The sequence below is a fragment of the Barbus barbus genome, assembly GCF_936440315.1.
Source record: "Barbus barbus genome assembly, chromosome: 34".
NCBI lineage: Eukaryota > Metazoa > Chordata > Actinopteri > Cypriniformes > Cyprinidae > Barbus > Barbus barbus.
In genome coordinates this window covers 15,402,093-15,420,048 of record NC_136762.1, presented here as the reverse complement: position 1 = coordinate 15,420,048, position 17,956 = coordinate 15,402,093, and the positions used below count along the sequence as shown (strand labels likewise).

Genomic DNA, 17,956 nt, shown 5'->3' with positions numbered 1-17,956 from the left:
AATGATAACCAATGTTGTTATCATTAACTAAAACTATTAAAAATCATATCGGTATTATAACAAAAAACAGCTGAAATAAAAAATCTAAATATTAGATGAAAAACTTAAGCTAAAACTAACTTAAAACTTAACTAACAGAAATAAATACGTTTAAGTACTAAAATGACTTATCTAAAAAAGTTTATTTTCAAATAAATTAAAGCTAAATAGAAATGTTAAAACAAAGTCTAATAAAAATTCGAACATAAAAAGTACTAGTGCTGTCACACGATTAATTGCATCCAAAAATAAAAGGTTGTTTACATAATATATGTGTACACATTTATATACATGCATGTACATATTTAAGAAAAATATGTTATGTTTAGATATTAACTATATTTATATATAATATAAAATATAAGAATATGAATATATAAAAATATATACATGTAAATATTTTCAAAATATATATTGTATGTGTGTATTTACATAAATATACACAGTACACAAATATATTATGTAAACAAAAACTTTATAATATTCTACAATGGTATATAAATAATACTGAAATACCTTAAAACATGGCTTTCCGGGGAGCTGTAAAATTTCTGTGTGTAGTATCAAAAAATATACTAAAATTGTAATTGATAGATAAGTCAATAGTTATTTTTATGTTATGCATAACATAAAAATAAGGCCATAGCCTATACATTTTTAGATTTATCTGATAAAAAGTTAATTTAGTAATTACAACATTATAATGTACAGTATGAAAAATTAATGTTTGCTAAAGATTACATTTAACAGTGTTAAATAAGGACAGCAACTGCTGGCGACATGCTTTGGGCAAGAATCACACATTTTCTTCAGAAAATCTTGTTATATAAAGTGTTACAATTTTAAATCAAACTTTTCATTCCCATGACCTCCTTTTCTGGTAAACAAACTTCCAAATCATTCTGGCCTCCAATACAGTGAAGCACGACCATTTCCACATAATGCCACTAGCAGCACTGTTGAGACTGACTTATTGATCTTAATATCAATTTCCCAACATGAATTATAACAAAGCTGCAAAGTCACTTAATAGGCATCGATTGTGGCTTTGGACAGGATTCAAAATGGACTAATTCACAGGAGACTGATGACAGACAATTAAAGGGTGGAAAAGCAAAACTTGTCACTTGCTCTCTGCATCCTGCAAGGTATAGAAGCTTTTGTGAAGAGCAACAATATGTTGTCGAAAAAAACTGAAACTTACAGATGCCTCGATACGATAATGTCACTATATACATCTGTCCTCATGTTACCGCTGTCCTACATAGTTTAGGTGGATCATGTTGAATCTGCCTGAACAAATCAGATGGAAGCAAGATAAGCAAAGGCCACCAACAAAACATTTTTCAAAGCCTTTACACCTAAGACAATACATGAGATGGCTATAGAAGCAGTTGACAGGAAGTCCATTGAAATACAATTCAAGTTTTTTATCCTTTAGTCCATGGCCATGGACTAACAGCTGTTACTCCTTTCTTGTTTACTCTTGGCATGACCGCACAGTTCAAGTTTACTGTGACCTGGTAAAAATGTCAACCGGACCAAAATTGACAGGCTCCAGCAGACACGGTTTCAAAATACAAAAGTGCTCCTTGTAACTTGCATGCATTGAATTACTCTAATCTACTTATTTTTCACTAAACGGTAAGACAATGGACATGTTACAGTGCTACCTTCATTATGTCAAATTAGTCTGGAGTGCTCAGATCAATATTACCATCTAGTAAAGCATCATTACTTAATTGTAGAAATGGTGCATTACTGCCACAAGAAATTGGGTCCAAGTTTAATTACCACAAAACGCAGGCATTTAAAAGTGCAATGATATTGAGAATGAGTGACACTGCCTTTCAACTTGTTGATGTTTAATGGCAGAAATGGGTTCTGTCATCATTTTCTCACCCTTATGCGGTTGTCTGCAGAATCACAAAATATAATATTTTGAAGAATGGGGGGTTTTGGGGGCGGGGGCTATAAAAATTAATCTCACTGAATTCCAGTGATACCTTGGACCTCATTGACTTTATTTTACAAGCAAAAACAGTTGAAACTTCATTTGAAATCTCTTCATTTATGTTCCACAGAAAGAATAAAGCCATACAGGTTTAATTTTTGGTAATCTGTCTCTTTAAAGACTCAATGATGTCACTTAACAAACAGAACGTTTGGAGCTTTATATTTTTTCAAAATAGTTTTCAAAATATTACATTTTAAATGCTCATTATTTAGGAGTACAATAGCATTTAGATGCCCTAAAAGCTAACAGACAGACTAAAAGCCGCAAAACTTTCCTTTTGATTTAATCGGGTCTTAAAAAGATAGTTCGCCCAAAAATGAAAATGTTGTCATTAATTACTCACCCTCATGTCGTTCCAAACCCATAAGACCTCCATTCATCTTCGGAACTCAAATTAAGATATTTTTGATGAAATCCGAGAGCTTTCTGACCCTCCATAGACTACGAGCAACGAGAATACCTTTTGTGCGCAAAGAAAACAAAAATAACGACTTTATACAACAATTTATTCTCTTCCATGTCAGCCTTCAACGCGTATTCACGACAGTACCATGACTGACACAGGAGAAATTGTTGAATAAAGTCGTCATTTTTGTTTTCTTTGCAAGCTTCATAAAATTAAGGTTGAATCACTGATGTCACATGGACCATTTTAACGATGCTTCCTACCTTTCTGGGCCTTGAACGTGTCAGTTGCGTTGCTGTCTACGCAGGTTCAGAAAGCTCTTGGGTTTCATCAAAAATATCTTAATTTGTGTTCCGAAGATGAACAAAGGTCTTACGGGTTTGGAACGACATGAGGGCGAGTAATTAATTACAGAATTTTAATTTTTGGGTGAACTATCCCTTTAACAAGGTACTTTATAAAAGTAATAAAGTAGTAGTAAAAATGCTTAGACAGTTCGCCTGTCTCAGGTATTTGATATTGTAACTGATGCAACGTTGAGTAATCTTTGAAGTTAAATGCAACACAAATACTTGGTTTGCCTCAAATCCATCTCAAAACAAAGAAGACAAAACCATGCATGTTAATGTCAGAGCAGCTGCAAAAGTAATCAAATCGTCCCAGACCTCAGCTGTAACCCTGAGTTCATGAGGTCTCTTCTACAGACCTGCACCATGACTCTGCAACATAGCAGCTTTTTCTCTGATGAGCTGGAGTCTTGCAGTTCGCCTCTGTTTCCAAGGAAACCTTGCTATTGAGAGGCGTGCGACTTCAAAGCCATTTCAACAGCCATCCAGATACTGTACAGAAATGGCAGGGAGACTTGCATTCAAAGCGTATTATAAAAAGCCACAACGGCCTGCTTACAGCAAGGACATCATGTGAAGGAGACCAAGTGTATCTAGAGCCAAATTAATCAAAAACATGGACGGTCGCTGTGGGAAAACGAAGTATTCAAATAATGTACAAGCCTAAACGCTCCTCTCACATTGAGGATTCTCTCATTTTGAAACACTCCAGGCAGTTGTTTTGTATGCAAATGTTTGCAGTAGGAAGAGCACTTTGATAATTTTGTAGTCGATTGCTATAAAACTTACAATGAGCGATCAATTTCTGTACATTGATCTAACCCTATTTATCTAAACACCACTTTTTGAGCATTTCACATGTTTGAGGTGATACATGGCGATAGTTGGAGCCTGTTGGGTATGATTGCTGATAGCGATCTGACAAGCGACAGTATTTCTTGTGCACTTCTCACTTTTGTTCCACATAAGCAGATCCTCATCCGGTGGGATGCACTACTGTAACAAGAAGCAAATATACCAATACGAATCACAATAGTGCCACTTTGATGCTCCTGTAAAAATAAACCATCACCTCTCATCAGCTCAAAGTTGTATCCATAATGTCACCAACTGCATTCAGTCGTTCCCGTGAGATTTGGTTGAGAGATTCAATGTGAAAGAACATGTCATTGTTGCCTATGACAGAAAAATCCATTTGCGAGTAATTTGAGTGGTGTTTTCACCAGTCAACAAGCTATTTTCAAAAACGAGTTACTCATTTGTAATGCACGTTTCAATGACATTACAGTCGTTTCTTGTGTGTATCTAATAATTGATTCAAAAAGAAATTTTAAAGGCAATTTAAAATACTATTTTAATTTTGAAGAAATTAAAAAAGGGGGTGGTGACTCCCTAAAATTTTAATGGTATGCATGAATGAATGATATTTGTAAAACTTTTTACCTAGAAATATACACTACTGTTCAAAAGTTTGGGGTCAGTAAGATTTTTTAAAATAAATTCATACTTTTATTTTATAAGGACACATTAAATTGATCAAAAGTGGCATAAAGGACATTTATAATGTCTTATAAATGGTGTTCTTTTGAACTTTACTACTGATCAAAGAATCTTGGGAAAAAAAAAGAATGCATCACAGTTTCCAAAAAAATATGAATCAGTTTTCAACAGTAATAATTAAGAAATTATAATAATATCTGAAGGATCATGCAACACTGAAGACTGCAGTAATGGCTGTTAAAAAAATCAGTTTTGCCATTGTAGAAATAAATTACATTTAAAAATATATTAAAATAGAAAACAGTTGTTTTAAATTGTAAAATATTTCACTGTTTTTGGATTCATTCAAATAAAACCTTGCTTGAAAACTACGTAAAAGTTTTTCCAAACCATACATTTCACACGGCACATGTAGTAAATCTACATTTTTAAAAGATTTCCCTTTTCTTTACTCTGTGCCAGAAAGTCCAGGGCCACTTTTTAGCCCCAGTCCTCCCTGGTGGAAGCTCTTATTTGTCATTGACCCACAGGCTTAGTCTGCATCAATTTCAGCAATCCAAGGCCTGAAAATGCAAGAGGAGCAAATTAAATGTCAACTGACCTATTGTGACATCACTGCAATACTTAAAGCACAGAGAAACCCTGCATTTAATGGATGTTAAAACGATTTGAAATAAAACGGCTCATATTCTTCACCTTCTGAAGCACAGCTTGACAAGCACAGACTTCAAAAATAGAGTCACAGCATATTTCACAAATTTGACTGCACATGCTCTGTGTTACGGCCTGTCTGCGTCGCACACCTTGTGAGCAGATCTTAGATCATCGCTGTTGTGTGAGTGTCATACTTCATGTTGAAGGAGGGAGGGGGAGGCTTAATGACTGATCCATGCAGCTGTGTTTGATCCAGGGGAAATACACATTAATACGCAGCAGATGTGCTTCTCGCTATGTCTCTCTCTCACACACAGCCTTGAGTCAAAAAGATCAGGCTGTTGAAGGAAAGGGACTACAACAATTGCTTATCAAAAGAACGCTGAATGAAATCCGGACTGTTGCGCAAAACTGGCCAAAATATGCAGTAACACAAACAAATGCAAGAAAGATAAAATACAATACGGTTACAAACAAACAACACACTCCTGCGCCTAGTTTTACAAGCTCCCTGCTCCATTTTGAAACAAAACATCAAACATTCATGCTTTGTCCAACTTGTAGAATTTTCTAGTTGAATAATTTTTCTTTTCAAACAAAACAGAGCTTTGAAGATTGCAGGGTTTCGGTGAGAAGAACAACACGAGTTTTATTCAACAACGAAACATATGGAACTGACAGAGATTGGCGCCAATTGAATCGCTGAGTGATATGTCCAAAAAAAGCAGCAATTGCTCAACAAAGGAATCTTCTGTGTGTGGGAAAGAGGGAACAACTGTCATGGAAAGCAAAGTGCAACTGCAGAATAGTTCAAGGTTGACAAACGCTTTAGACTGTCATAGCAGACATGGAGTATTAAAGGGGCAGTTCACCGAAAACTCACTCTCATGTTGTTCCAAAGCTGAAACACAAAAGAAGAATGTTTTGACCTTATAATGAAAAACAACATTGGATCCCACTGATTTTCAATTAGGGCTGGGCAATATGGGCAAAAAATATCAATATCAGTCAATAATTATCACGATAAATTTCAAATCTTTATTCCTTTCAAGTTTAAAGGCAGATTTTTTCTCCCAAGTGATAGTTGTAGAAACCAGATCATTAATGGTGGTTTTAAACTACTCTTTATGGTCAGAACATGACAAACTCTTCACATTTTTGAATTCTTTTTTTATTGTGTTTTTGCTGCATAAACATTATATCGAACATTTATCGAATTCTTGTTAGTTTTATCGAGGAAAATTAAAATCGCGATAATTATAGTTTGTTTTATTTCCCAGCCCTACTTTCAATGTATAGGAAAAACATTTAATTATCTTCTTCTATGTTTCACAGAAGAAAGAAAGTCATGACAATTTCATTTCTGGGAGAAGTGTTACTACAAAAAAAAAATTGAATTGGATTTTGAGACGTTCCAACCACAAATACATTCCTACAGCTGAGAAAAGGGCAACCGGGATGAAGTTGTGGCCAGAAAATATTGCGCTGCGCAGCCGTGTCAATGCCACTAATAGTTTTCCAAGGATAGGAATCTGACATGGCTTTTCCCCTCTAACCCTCTGAGCCGGACTGGCACATTGATAGAGCACGACAGGGGCCTCTTCCCGACCTTAGAGGAAAAAATGCCCCACTTTTCACCGTGACTGTGGTTCGCTGCTCAAGTAGCATAAAAATGCTTTCCACCACAGTCAGCACTCCATCAAGTCAAGCAATTTTCCAAAGTTCTGTTATGTTTCAACATGGAAAAGCTCTAATAGAATGAAGCTTTATATCAGGCCTTTCATAGTGAATGACAAGACCACCTAGCCCACCTTGAGTGGCACGCCATTCATTATTAAGTAAGGAACGGGACACTTCTACAACCAGAATTGTTTTTCTGTAACTCACAGCACCTCGAAACCTGTCTGCCTGGAGCCATTTTGATCAATCTTAAAGGCTCTTACGGGGTTTTAAACACATTTTATATAATTTTTTCGCCATGGTTTAGCATATGATTTCATCATTAACCATTGCAAATGGATGGCAGCTGTGAGAGAGGATGGTGTAATACTGCTGATGTAAAAACTCAGCCTAAATTCTCTTTATTAAAATGAGACACCATACTAATATTTCTGTCATCTGATCATCATTTTGAGCTATTGATGATAAAGTGAGCAAGCAGCTACCACTTCTCTTGAACGATCATCATAGACTGAATTAGCATCCAAATTGTCTTGATCTTTAGCTCAGTAAACAAGGGAGAGAAACGAATTACACAAAGAATTGAGATTAATGCGAAAAATAGTTGGTCAATTCACAAGCTCGGCTTGAAATAGAACGCACATTTATTAAGGTTTGACAGCCGTAAGCTGGGTCTATATCCACCAGTGAACCATGAATCATCATCAAATCAATAACTTCAGAGAAATGATGATGAGAGATGGATTCAGTAGAGTGTCAATCAATGTTTGGTCCTTTATGAAGAACACCGACTTCATCTAAATAATGTGGGACTCTTTGAACTAAACAAAATGACTAAAGTTTAATTGTATTATCCTTCATTAAGAATAACTTTCTTATTTGAGATGGGTAATGTGAGATTTCTAGTGTCTACCTAAGAGTAGATATATAATAATAATAATAAACAACAACAATATTGTAAAATGTAAAATAAAAGTTTTTAAAATATATTTTACATTTTACAATATTATTATTATTTTAATAATAATAATAATAATTATTATTATTATATTATTGTAAAATGTAAAATATAATTTAAAAAGATTTTTACATTTTACAATTTTACTTTTATTCACGATCCGATCTGATTCCGATTCTGGGAGTGATGATCCGATTACAAAACGATTCTTGATCTACATTTTTTCCCCAATTAATTCTTCTGCTGTGCAAATACATCTTTATAACTTTACATTTTAACCAAAATTGCAGTTTCTATGCTTTTTCTTTATAGTTGGAATCTCTGTGTCAGTACTGCCATCTTAAAAATAGGGGTGTGAATCTTCACTGGTTTCAAGTTTCAACTCAATTACGATTATCATTATCAACTCAATATAACGATGCGTCACATTCTCAGTTTTTAATATTACTGCACACGGCTACATTTTCATATACATTTTCTCTCAAATTTATTTTGAGCAAAATTTACTTTTTTTTTTTTTTATTATCTAAGCAGGTTACTTTTTAAAATAATTATTTACTTAAAAATAAGTGTTCTTTAAGTGTCCGAGAGCATACAGACAATAGTTATAGGTTTTTTCTTTTTCCTCAGCATTATTGCCGTTTGATTATTACTGATGACATCATAGACAGTGGCAGCTTTAACAGGCTGCATTCACACTAATGCACAGATCTATTTCGATATATCAGATGTTTTATCCTGCTCTGAAAACATAACTGACTGTGTGTAGCCTACATCAATTTCATATAAAAGTATTCGAAAATGCAAGTGCATTTAACCGCAGCCGCAATCAAGCTTCAGGACAAACAAAGCGAACGTGAAAGTCTGTCAGTGCTCGAGGTTTCGTGCATCTAATAGTACTGCATTCCAAACGGCATAAATGAAAGCATATCTAAAGCACATCTAAAGTAAAACAGGGTGGGTGGAAGCACACACTGTCAAGAAATACGCACATGTCTCACAGCGCAAATTCTGTGCAATTAAACCCGCCGCGTCTCTAGCGCGCACACGTGCCATATACGGGAAAAAAACCAAGCTCAGAATTTATTCAAAATCTTTGAAGAGAGAAGCGCGATGCATCGGAGAATCCATTTTTTCTCCCACCCCTAGTTTTTAAACTCATACGGTCCTCACAGTTTTTCACTAAATGAAACAGAAACAGACAAATATTTAATATTATTTTTATGGACCAACAATCCATACATAATAAACTGTATTTTTTCTATTTTCTATTTTTATATACAGTGGTGTGAAAAAGTGTTGGCCCCCATCCTGAGTTTCTATTTTTTTTTGCATGTTTGTCACACTTTAATGTTTCAGATCATCAAACAAATGTAAATATTAATCAAAGATAACACAAGTAAACACAACATGTGGGTTTGGATTTTGTTTTCCCTTCATAATAAAAAACTTCATTCAAAAACTGCATGTCGTGTTTACTTGTGTTATCTTTGATTAATATTTAAATTTGTTTGATGATCAGAAACATTAAAGTGTGACAAAACTTAAAAAAAAATCAGGAAGGGGGCCAACACTTTCACACCACTGTATCTATATCAATAAATGTCAACAAATACAGTATATTGTCAACATTTGTTATATTGCACAGTCCTGTCCCTCAGTGTCAATCTAATCAATTGAAACCTAAAAACAACAGGTCTTTCTATAAGCATTGCTTCAAAATCTAAGAGAGACACAAGAGAACCTATTGGAGCTGTAATAGCTCACATGCAGATTCTCTGATCTGCAAAACCACCCTGCGCTATTCCCAGGTGCGCAACTCACACCTAAGTACCCGTTTCACACATGGAGCTGCTCACCCCTGCTGTATGTGTGGAATGTAAATGGCTTTTAATACTTGGATTAAAGAGTAAAAAGCACAAAAACCAAGCGAAACCAAATCCTCTGATCCCAGTCTCATAACATATTACAGCCTAGCTTGAGGAACACTTTTAACCTACATAACATGGCTGTGTGTCCGATACATATCTGACCTGATAATATCAGTGAGATGATTAACTAGGATGGAGGAAAATGAGGTTGAGGTGCATTAAGGTACAAATGAATAAGATATTTAGTGGAGATGCTCACTCTTCTAGTGTTATCCAGGACGAGGGGGTCGGGCCTGCCGTAGTTGGGAGGGTTGGCGTGGGGATCATAGCCAAGCCGGGCCAGCATGGGGGCGATGACAGGCATGTCCCGCAGCACATCTGGGGGGATCTTACCCACCCACTTGGATAAGGCCTCCACGTTGACAGGCTTGATCACCTGGTCTGTAGATCGCTCTACCCTGTGGAGTAAGAGAAGTGTGTCAGTGGAGCAGGAACATGTGCACAGGTGCTTTACAGTCTTACCGCTGTGGACTAATTGGGTCTAATTAGATCAAGCAATGCAATTAAAGAAAGCTCTAGACTGTGTATGAAGCTTTAAACGGACAGCATTTCATTCTCTCCAAGATCATCACCCAAACGCATCCCATTTCATATTCCACACTACATATATTTGATGAGGTGCAAATGACATTGATGGATGTTTCTTGATTTGCTAGTCTACAGGTGCATCTCAATAAATTACAATGTCGTGAAAAAGTTAATTTTTTCTTGTAAGTTATTTCAAAAAGTGAAACCTTCATATATTTTAGATTCATTGCATGTAAAGTAAAACATTTCAAAAGTTTTTTTGTTTTAATTTTGATTAGAGCTTACAGCTGATGAAAGTCAAAAATCAGTAATATCTCAAAATATTACAATATTTACATTTGAGTTAAAATTAATGACCATCACTACAGTATAAATTACGGGTATCTCTTGTTCTTTGAAACCACAATAATGGAGAAGACTGCTGACTTGGCAATGATCCAGAAGACGAACATTGACGCCCTCCACAAAGAGGGTAAGTCACAGAGGGTCATTACTGAAAGGTGTGGCTGTTTACAGAGTGCTGTATCAAAGCATATTACATGCAAAGTTGACTGGAAGAATTTGGGTAGGAAAAGGTGCACAAGCAACAGGGATGACCGCAAGCTTGAAAATACTGTCAAGCAAAGCTGATTCAAACACTTGTGAGAGCTTTCCAAGGAGTGGACTGAAGCTGGAGTGAGTGCATCAAGAGTCACCAGCTCAGACGTCTTCAGGAAAAGGGCTACCAAGACACTTCTGAACCAGAGACAACGTCAGAAGCGTCTTACCTGGGCTGTGGAGAAAAAGAACTGGACTGTTGCTCAGTGGTCCAAAGTCTGTCAAAAGTCTCTTTTCAGATGAAAGTAAATTTTGCATTTCATTTGGAAATCAAGCGTGGAGAGGAACAGAATCCATGTTGCTTGAAGTCCAGTGTGAAGTTTCCACAGTCAGTGATGATTTGGGCTGCCATGTCATCTGCTGGCGTTGATCCACTGTGTTTTCTGAAGTCCACAGTCAACGCAGCCATCTACCAGGAAATGTTAGAGCACTTCATGCTTCCTTCTGCTGACAAGCTTTATGGAGATGCTGATTTAATTTTAAGCTGCCCACACTGCCAAAGGTACCAAAAGCTGGTTCAATGACCATGGTGTTACTGTGTTTGATTGGCCAGCAAAACTCGCCTGACCCGAACCCCATAGAGAATCTATGGGGTATTGTCAAGAGGAAGATGAGAGATACCAGACCCAACAATGCAGATGACCTGAAGGCCGCTATCAAAGCAACCTGGGCTACCATACCACCTAAGCAGTGCCACAAATTAAAGCAAAAGGAGCCCCTACCAAGTATTGAGTACATATACAGTAAATGAACACTTTCCAGAAGGCCAACAATTCACTAAAAAAATTTTTTTTATTCGTCTTATGAAGTATTCTAATTTGTTGAGTTTTGTTAAATGTGAGCCTAAATCATCACAATTAAAAGAACCAAAGACTTAAACTACTTCAGTCTGTGGGCATTGAATTTATTTAATACATGAGTTTCACAATTTGAGTTGAATTACTGAAATAAATGAACTTTTCCACAACATTCTAATTTATTGAGATGCACCTGTAGATGTATAAATTTCAACACAACATGGCAGAGTTTCAAAGGCATTATGCTGACATAAATGAACTTACCGGTTTTATTGAACTCCAATAAATTATTATAGTCTAGTTTTTACTGCTTACTGTAGCGCATATTCCACTTTCTAACCTGCTAAATAAGCTGCTTCCATTACTTCACCATAAAACGTGTGGATTCAAATTTGCAGAGATATTAAATATGAATTAGGCATTATGTCACACCCTAGGGAAATTATCCATTTGTCTGAAATGAAATATTTACAAAACCATGGGAAAACCAGTACATGTCAGGTTTTTGTTTAGAGAGAACACATAGGAGTGGCTTACTTTTTAGGAGAGTTTAGTTTACCTATTACTGACATTTGCATAGGGATTAACCTCTTTTCCAAGAAAATCTGATAATCTACTGGACGCCCATCATTGTTCTCATATGACAACAGATGGGAATTGCAAATATTGGGTCAATCCCACAAAGCCTGTCAAGAACATGTGCGGGTTATAATACCCTTGAAAATCAGAAGAAATTAAATGGTTTTGCATTGATATTATTTTCTTGACAACTTGGCATATTATCCCACCATCTCATTATAATATATTAAGATAATTAAGTAATTATACATTATTGTTAATTACTGTTAATTATATATAATTTTTTATTAAAAAGTATTGTTTTTAGCAGAGATGCAAATAAATTGCAAATTTGTGAATTGCAAACAAAATAAAATAAAATGAATACATTTCTTGACAAAAATGGTTCATAATATATATAAAATAATCATTAAAATAAATATCAATGATATATTATTCATTATAAATATTACATACATATTATACACACATATACATAAACTTATACAGTCAAGGCCAAAAATATCGGCACCCTTGCAATTCTGTCAGAAAATTGTTGCAGTTGCAAATGTTTTGGTACTCATGTTTTTTTTGTTGTTGTTTGCATTGAAACAAAACAAAAAAAACAGAAGAAAAAAGTAAAATCTGATACAATTCCACCCAAAACCCCCAAAAAGGCACTGGACAAAATTATTGGCACCGTTAACTTAATATATGGTAGCACCCCCTATGGAAAAAATAAGTGAAATCAATCGCTTCCTGTAACCATGAATGAGATTCTTACACCTCTCTACTGGAATTTTGGACCACTCTTCTTTTGCAAACTGCTCCAGGTCATTCAGATCTGAAGGATGCCTTCTCCCAACTGCTGTTTTGAGATCTCTCCACAGGCGTTCTATGCGATTCAGATCTGGACTCATTGCTGGCCATTTCAGAACTCTCCAGCGCTTTGTTTGTAACCATTTCTGAGTGTTTTTTGAAGTGTGTTTCGGGTCATTGTCCTGCTGGAAGACCCATGACCTCTGGTGGAGACGCAGCTTTCGGACACTGGCCACTACGTTGCGCCCCAAAATTCTTTGGTAATCATCAGATTTCGTGATACCGTTCACACAGTCAAGGCATCCAGTGCCAGAAGCAGCAAAGCAACCTCAAAACATCTTTGAACCTCCACTATGTTTGACTGTAGGGACTGTGTTCTTTTCTTTAAAGGCCTCATTTCTTTTTCTGTAAACCGTGCCATTATGTCCTTTACCAAAAAGATCAACTTTTGTCTCATCTGTTCACAGTACATTCTACCAGAAGGATTGTGGTTTTGACCGGTCTTGCTTTTTTATGCCTTTGTGTCAGCAGTGGTGTCCTCCTGTGTCTCCTACCATAGCTTCCCTTTTCATTCAGATGACGACGGCTAGTGCGAGCAGACACTGTTGTACCCTGTGTCTGCACATCAGCTTGAATTTGTTTGTAAGTAAATCGGGGTTCTTTATCCACGATTCGAACAATCCTTCGTTGTAATTTTTCATGAATTTTGCTCTTCCGTCCACGTCCAGGGAGGTTAGCTACAGTGGCATGGGCTGTAAACCTCTTGATGATATTGCACACAGTGGACACAGGAACATTAAGATCTCTGGAGATGGACTTGTAGCCTTGAGATTGCCCATGTTTTTCCACAATTTTTTCTCTCAAGTCCACAGACAACTCTTTACACTTCTTTCTTTTCTCCATGCTCAGTGTGACACACAACCCAAAAGGTTGAGTCAACTTTTCTTCATTTTAACTGGTTGCAAGTGTGATTACTATATTGAAAAGCAATTATTTCTTACAATTTTGACAAGGTGCCAATAATTTTGTCCAGTCCACTTTTGAGTTCTGTGTGAAATTTTATCAAGTTTGACTTTTCTTCTCTGTTTTTTTGTTGTTGCAGTGCAAACAAAAACAATAAGCACATGAATACCAAAACATTTGCAATTGGAACAATTTTCTGAGAGAAGTGCAAGGGTGCTGATATTTTTGGCCATGACTGTACATATACACATACATATATATACAGTGGGTAAAAAATAATTTGATCCCCTGCTGATTTTGTACGTTTGCCCACTGACAAAGAAATGATCAGTCTATAATTTTAGTGGTTTATTTTAACAGTGAGAGACAGAACAACAAAAATCCAGAAAAACACATTTCAAAAAAGTTATTAATTGTTTTTTTTATAAACTGATAACACATTAACTTGCCCACCCCTAATATTTATTTTATATAATAAAATATATATATATATTTCCAACTTTAAATGGATCTGCCTCTTGTTTGGACTGAGATGCCTGCAGTTGGAGACGGATGGAGTCATTGAGGCCATATCCCTGTTTTTATTATTTCTTCCCTCATAGAGAAGACTGGCTCCAGATGGGAACAGATTACTACACTCAATCCCCATCTGCAGCCAAGACACTGGGGAACATCAGCTCTACTGCCGCCCCACATGAGAGTGCTCTGTGGATCCAGTGCAAAACACCCTGAGGCGCTTATAATCCCTGAATACAGCAAACAATGACACAACAACCAGTGGTAAGACTCATGCTGGCACATTTAGGAGTGTTTGTGTGTGTATGTGTAAAAGCAAGTGAACAACCCAGCAGTCTGCGTGACAAACTACCTCGTCATGCCTTCTCAAACATCCATTACAGAGCCACGAAAAGTGATGGGAAGGCCAATCCTTTCTCTCCTTCGGAGTTTCACCAATTAGTTTATGTAATCACACAATGACATCATGTATACACAATGCTAAAATTAAAGGGGTAGTTCACCCAAAAATGAAAATTCTGAATGAAAAAATGAAATTTAGAATCATATTGTTCTAAACCCATAAGACCTTTGTTCATCTTCGGCAGATAAATTACGATATTTTACTTAATACTTTTTTTAAAACAAAAATAATGCCTTTATTCAACCATTTCTTCTATTTTGTTTCCGACTTTGACACGCGTTCACATAGGGTCAGAAAGCTCTCGGATTTCATCAAAAATATTTTAATTTGTATTCTGAAGATGAACGAAGGTCTCACGGGCTTGGAACGACATGACGGTGAGTAATTAATGTCAGAATTAATTTTTTTTGGTGAACTATCCCTTCAATGCACCTAATAATGATGTGAAATGTTAATGTTATACATATCTAAATTATCTAAATTAAACTAGTTCTAATCATCTCACATTTTCCCATAAACCATGAGATACCATAACCTGCCTTACAAAGCTCATTCAAGTCAACTGCTTGGTTCACACATGCTCATATTATCAACAGCTCATCGATTTCAGACATGTCTGAGTCCAAACTGTTTCCAGTGACTCAAGAACTGTTGAAACCATTAACCGACTCTTGACTTGAGAGAGAACCACTTTTAGTATACTACAGTTGACATGAGAACTACCTTATAATCACCTTTTGAAAGTAACTGGCGCTTCAAATAACATTTGTGTTGATTACATCGTTTCACCACTAGGCAGCGACAAGTGACTTAAATTTATTTGTCATTGAATCAGTCATTCAAGAGATTCGTTCAAAAACACTGTTTCATTCAAACCATTTTTTTCAAAATGTTTATATTAAAAATTGGTTTGTTAAACATTTAAATAGTGTATATTAAAATGTATAATAATTCAGTCAAAATAATTAAACATTTAAATAGTCTGCAGCAATTAATATTTTGTCACATTGTTTTGTTTAGAATCGTGGAAGAGTCGTAACAGTCAGACATGTCTAAAAGTGAGTTCTGATTGAATAACTTTATGCTAACTTGAGCCAAATGGTTTCAAACGGTTCAGTCCGATTTGATGAAATGGTTCATCCAGTTCACAAAAAAAAAAAAAAAAAAAAAGAATGATTAGTTTGTGAACAGGACATCACTAGATATAACTGGAGACAGTCACGTGCTGCCATTTGCTCTTCATAATTACAAACCTAAGGTCTAACACTTTGAGGTGTGTATTTGGCAATCTAAAAATGTTAAACTGAGGAACATCTAGTCCTTGTCTCCTCTTATTCCTGGAATGTAGGAACCCAGCGGTCTATATGAGTTATTGAATTCACCTTCCCATAACACCCTCCCCGACCTCAGCCTCAGCGTTAGAGACCGGCCTTTCTCCCCAGGCACCACAAAGTCCATTTATACTGGCAAGCCACTCCGCTGTACATTTCATTGTTCAAGTCCCTGGCCGACGCAGTCCTTCACTTCTCCAATCCATTTACATTGGAATTGCACTTCGGCTGCAACGTGATTAATAGATTTACTGTTTCCCAAGACAGAGAGGACTGTTTTCTTTCTTTGCTGCAGTTATTTTCCTCAGTGGAAAACTCAAAAATCATTCATTGAAAAACAGAAAAAGCAAGCACACGCAAGTGTGGACAGGAGGAAAAGCCATTTCTGACAGCCTGGCAGTGGATGCATCATGCCATTCTCTAGAAAATAACATCCTCTGTTCAGCAGTTGCTATGGCCAACACATGCCAAACACGCAGTCTGCCTGCACTGACGCTAATCGGTATGAATCTCTTTATGATACATAGCTGACACCCTTTGAGGTGAGATTTGCATCTGTAAGCTTTGTAAAAGCACAAATACTGTATGAAAGAAAACAGCAGGGATGTGTTGCTGCAGTAGCCAGAGAACAAGGATGCAGATAAGCTGTTTGATTTAAAGGGGTCATATGATGCGATTTCAAGTTTTCCTTTGACTTTGGAGTGTTACAATCTGTCCGTGCATATATAAGATCCGTAAAGTTGCAAAGACTCAAGTCTCAAACCCAAAGAGATATTCTTTATAAAAGTTAAGATGTCCAGGCCTTCCTAGAACGCCTCATTTAAACACGCCCCCACATATCTACGTCACTGTGTTGGACGATTTGCATAACACCGCCCAAATGTTTACGCAAAAGAAAGATGACGTAACTTATTCTCGCTGTAGTGTTGTTGCCGCCGCCATGACGTGGAGACACTGTGTTTCCAAATATGGTAAGGGGCATAACATTTCCATCACCCGCTTGAGGTATTTGTCCAATCACAATGCACTGGATAGCTGGCCAATCAGAGCACACCACGCTTTTCAGAATGATAAGCTTTGTAAAAATCAACACGTTTCAGAAAGGCAGGGCAGAGAGGTCCAACAATAATGAAGGGTGTGTGGAAAATAATGTGTTTATTGAACCTTAAACCAATAAAACACATTGAATTACACCAAATACATGAAATAATATTATTTTTAGCATCGTCATATGAACTCTTTAACCAGAACTGGTTAACCTATACACCATATTTCATATTTTATTAATTATTTTCATGATATGTTGATTAATTAATCACATTATGCATTTAGCAGATACTTTTATCCCAAGCAGCTTACAATAGAGGAACATAAGCAATTTGTTACAGAGCCAACAATATGCAAATAAACATATGCATATTAACTGGGGAAAAAAAGAATTTAAAGCTGGCTAAAATATGATTTGCATATAGGTATTTCAAGCCTTAATTGATTCCTAATAAGGAATATTAATAATGATGCACAAATTTTAAAATTCTGGCTAATACTGATATTAGGGCCAATAATATTTTGTCTAAATAAATTAAAAACACTTAAAATTAAAATTATACATTTTAAATTTTGAATTTAGGAGTGAATTTAGGAATCACAAAATTATAGTGTAAAGCATGATATTAAAGAACTTGATTAGGGAATTAAGATTTCCTACAGTAAATGGTTTTTTTTTTTCTTAAAAAAAAAAATGATCATAACCTATTAAATAAGATACACTGAAAAAAAAAATTAAAAACAAGTTTAAAAGTTTATTTGTCATTTTTGTCACTTCTCATTACATAGGAAAGTGTAAAAAGGAAGTGTAAATGTGTAAAAAGAAAAGTAAATGATGGGAATAGAAGAGGAACGGGATGGAAGA

General features: G+C 35.8%; 1 protein-coding gene across 2 annotated transcripts in view; it reads right to left on the bottom strand.

Moving 5' to 3' along the window:
- Positions 1 to 17,956, bottom strand: part of LOC306854312 (protein-tyrosine sulfotransferase 1-like) — a 53,773-nt gene that overhangs the window by 7,188 nt on the left and 28,629 nt on the right. For both annotated transcript variants that reach the window (XM_079392208.1, XM_079392209.1), the window contains exon 3: positions 9,732 to 9,930. In XM_079392208.1, coding sequence (XP_079248334.1) covers positions 9,732 to 9,930 — 199 coding nt within the window. The remainder of the gene's footprint in view (positions 1 to 9,731; positions 9,931 to 17,956) is intronic.